The sequence below is a fragment of the Tenrec ecaudatus genome, unplaced genomic scaffold (assembly GCF_050624435.1).
Source record: "Tenrec ecaudatus isolate mTenEca1 unplaced genomic scaffold, mTenEca1.hap1 Scaffold_2713, whole genome shotgun sequence".
Taxonomy (NCBI): Eukaryota; Metazoa; Chordata; class Mammalia; order Afrosoricida; family Tenrecidae; genus Tenrec; species Tenrec ecaudatus.
The window spans coordinates 28,331-31,821 of NW_027458885.1; the positions used below are offsets into that span (position 1 = coordinate 28,331).

A 3,491-nucleotide genomic window follows, 5' to 3' on the forward strand; every position below is an offset into this window, starting at 1 on the left:
CTTGTCCCACTATCATGCTGAGTCTTCATTGAACATTTCATTATAATATTTTTTTTCTCAAGCTGCTCTTTGAAATTTTCTATTCAGCTCTTTGACTTTATCCTTTCTTCTATTTGCTTTAGCTATTCTATGATTAAGAGTATATTTCAGAGTTGCTTTTGATGTCCACTTTGATCTTTCTTTCCTGTCTTTTTAATGATTCACTTTCTTCACGAATGATGGTCTTGATGTCCTCTCACCGTTCATTAGGTCTTCTATTCAATGCATCAGATCTGTTCTTGAGATGGTCTGGAATGTCAGATGAGAGAGGAACTGAGGTCATATTTTGGCTCTCATAGATTTGTTTTAATTTTCTTCAACTTCTACCTGAACTTACATATGAGCAATTTGTGGTCTATTCCACAGTCAGCTCATGACCTGGTTCTAGCTGCTGAATTTTTCTCCATAGTGTCTTCCCACAGATATAGTTATTTTGATTTATGTGTATCTCCTCTGGGGAATTCCATGTTATAGTCAACTTTTGTGTTGTTGAAAAAGGTAGCTATGAACAAGTTGTTGGTTTTGCAAAAGCCTATCATGTGATCTTCAGCTTAATTTCTATTACCAAATCCATATTTTCCAACGACTGTTCTTTCCTCTTTGTATCGAACGTTTACATTCCAACCACCAATGCACCAAGATGCATTCCAATCAGTGCATCTTGATTCCCTGTTTGATCAATTTCAGTCTGAGGAAGTTGGTAGAATTCTTAAGTTTCTTCATCACTAACTTTTGTGGTTGGTGCATAAATCTGATGGTATTGATTGGATTTACCTGGAGACAGATAGAATCCTATCACAGAGAGCATTGTACTTCATGATGGATTTAACAAGATCCTTTCTGACAAAGAATGCCATACCATTCCTCTTGATTGTGTTATTCCTGTCACAGTAGATCACATGATTTTCAAATTCAAAATGGCCAATACCAGTCCATTTCAGCTCATTAATGTCTAGGGTATTGCTCTTTATGAATTTCATTTCATTTTTGACCATTTCCATTTCCCTAAATTCCTACTTCACACATCCCTGATCAGTAGAAGATTTTGGCATCTGTTGCTCCTCACCTTGAGTTGTACCCTATCAGCAAACGAAGATCCCATAGGCTCCACCCCCACAGACTTTACCAGATTCACATCACCATGGTCTACACCCCAAGAAATCAGCTCTTCTTCAATCACATTTTGCTTGTCCTCAAGACCTGAGGGGCCCATAGTCTGGCACTATCTCTGATAGTATGCTGCTTCCTTTGTTCAAGCCAGCAGTTCTTAACCTGTGAGTCACGACCCCTTTGGGGGGGTCGAACGTCTCTTTCACAGGGATCGCCTGACACCAACAGAAAACACATATTTCTGATGGTCTTAGGAACTGAGACACCGCTCCTCTATCCCTCTCCAGCTGGGTCTGCCCCCATGCAGATCCACCCACATACGAGTACCAGGCATGAAGACTTACCCATGCTACACCGTGCTTCAAGACAAAATTTCATTTATTTGTCATTAGAAATAAATATTTCACAATATATAATAACATATTGTTTTGTGATTAACCACTATTCTTTAATTATGTTCAATTTGTAGCAATGAAAATACATCCTGAATATCAGATATTTACATTATGATTCATAATAGTAGCAAAATGACAGTATGAAGTAGCAACAAAACAATTTTATGGTTGGGGGTCACCACAATATGAGGAACTGTATTAAAGGGTCCTGGCATTGGGAAGTTTGAGAATCACTGGTTTAAGCTTTCAGTATCTGACAATGCTTCAATGTTATGCATAGAATTTCAGCGGCTTCTTCCACCGAAGTGGAGACTTCTTCCTTGTCTGTTCTTAGTCTGGAAACTTCAGAAACCTGTTCACGTTGGGTGACCCTCCTGGCATTTGAAATACCAATGACGTAGCTTTTAGAATCACAGCAAACATCAACAAACTGACAGACAAGTGTTGGCAATTTTGTGGCAGTTTCCACGGGAGGCCAGCGGCTCTTTGGCACGTTCCTTGGGCTCTGCTGGCAGACAGCAAGCAGCATGGCCCCTAACCGCCAGTCTTCAAGCCTGCCGCAAATGAAGAAGCCTAAGGTGCAGGAGACCCCGGCCCCCCCCAAGGAAGAAAAAGAACAGCTGGAAGCAATTGAACATATTGATGAGGTACAAAATGAAATAGACAGACTTAATGAACAAGCCAGTGAGGAGATTTTGAAAGCAGAACAGAAATATAACAAACTCTGCCAACCATTCTTTCAGAAGAGGTCAGAATTGATCGCCAAAATCCCAAATTTTGGGGTAACAACATTTGTCAACCATGCGCATGTGTCTGCATTGCTTGAGGATGAAGAGGCTCTGCATTATTTGACCAGAGCTGAAGTGACAGAATTTGAAGATATTAAATCAGGTTACAAAATAGATTTTTATTTTGATGAAAATCCTTACTTTGAAAATAAAGTTCTCTCCAAAGAATTTCATCTGAATGATAGTGGTGATCCATCTTCAAAATCAACTGAAATCAAATGGAAATCTGGAAAGGACTTGACGAAACATTCCAGTCAAACACAGAACAAAGCTAGCAGGAAGGGGCAGCATGACGGACCTGAGAGTGTCTTTACCTGGTTTACCGACCAGTCTGATGCCGGCGCCGATGAATTAGGAGAGGTCATCAAAGATGATATCTGGCCAAATCCATTACAGCACTATTTGGTTCCTGATATGGATGATGAGGAAAGTGAAGGTGAAGAAGATGAAGAAGAAGAAGAAGAAGAAGAAGGGTTTAGAAGATATTGATGAAGAAGGGGATGAAGACGAAGGGGAAGAAGATGAAGATGATGACAAGGGAGAGGAAGGAGAGGAGGATGGAGGAGAGGATGACTAACAGAACACTAATGGATTCCAACCTTTTTAATTTTCTTCAATCCCTGGGAGCAAGTTGCAGTCTTTTTTTGTTTTTGTTTTCTTCCTCTTGTGCTCAATCACCCTGTTCTTGAGGTCTCTTTTCTCTACACCATGGTTCTCAACTTATTTGGGGGTGGAGGGAATAATGCCTTGTGCAGAATACAGTGGAAAAGAACCTCTACCCCCTTGTGTTCAAATTAATTTTTGTCCCTTCCTGTCTCAACAAAAACTATGGAATCAACACACCACCGTGCTCTGTGGGAAAACAAAACCCTCTGCTCCCTTGGCCCTGCTGGCAGCTGGAGGGTGCTCGGCCCCTGTAGCTTCTTTCCTCCTTCCTCTGTACATTGGGCTCAGAGATTACACTGTGTCTCTATGTGAATATGGACAGTTAGCATTTACCAACATATATCTGTCTACTTCTCTTGTTTAAAAAAAAAGGAAAAACAACTTTAAAAAAGGGGGTTATAGAAGGTCAGCAAAGGGTGGGTTTGAGATGTTTGGGTGGGTTAAGTGGCATTTTGAAAACATGGGCTTCTCCTTTGGCATGCTTAATTGTGAT

The 3,491-nt window shown here is 40.5% G+C and overlaps 1 protein-coding gene across 1 annotated transcript; it reads left to right on the forward strand.

The window, feature by feature from the left end:
• The first annotated feature begins 2,071 nt into the window (after positions 1-2,071).
• Positions 2,072-2,821, forward strand: LOC142436439 (protein SET-like). Its single transcript, XM_075540093.1, has one exon. The coding sequence runs from the start codon at positions 2,072-2,074 to the stop codon at positions 2,819-2,821; it is 750 nt and encodes a 249-aa protein (XP_075396208.1).
• Positions 2,822-3,491: the final 670 nt, after the last annotated feature.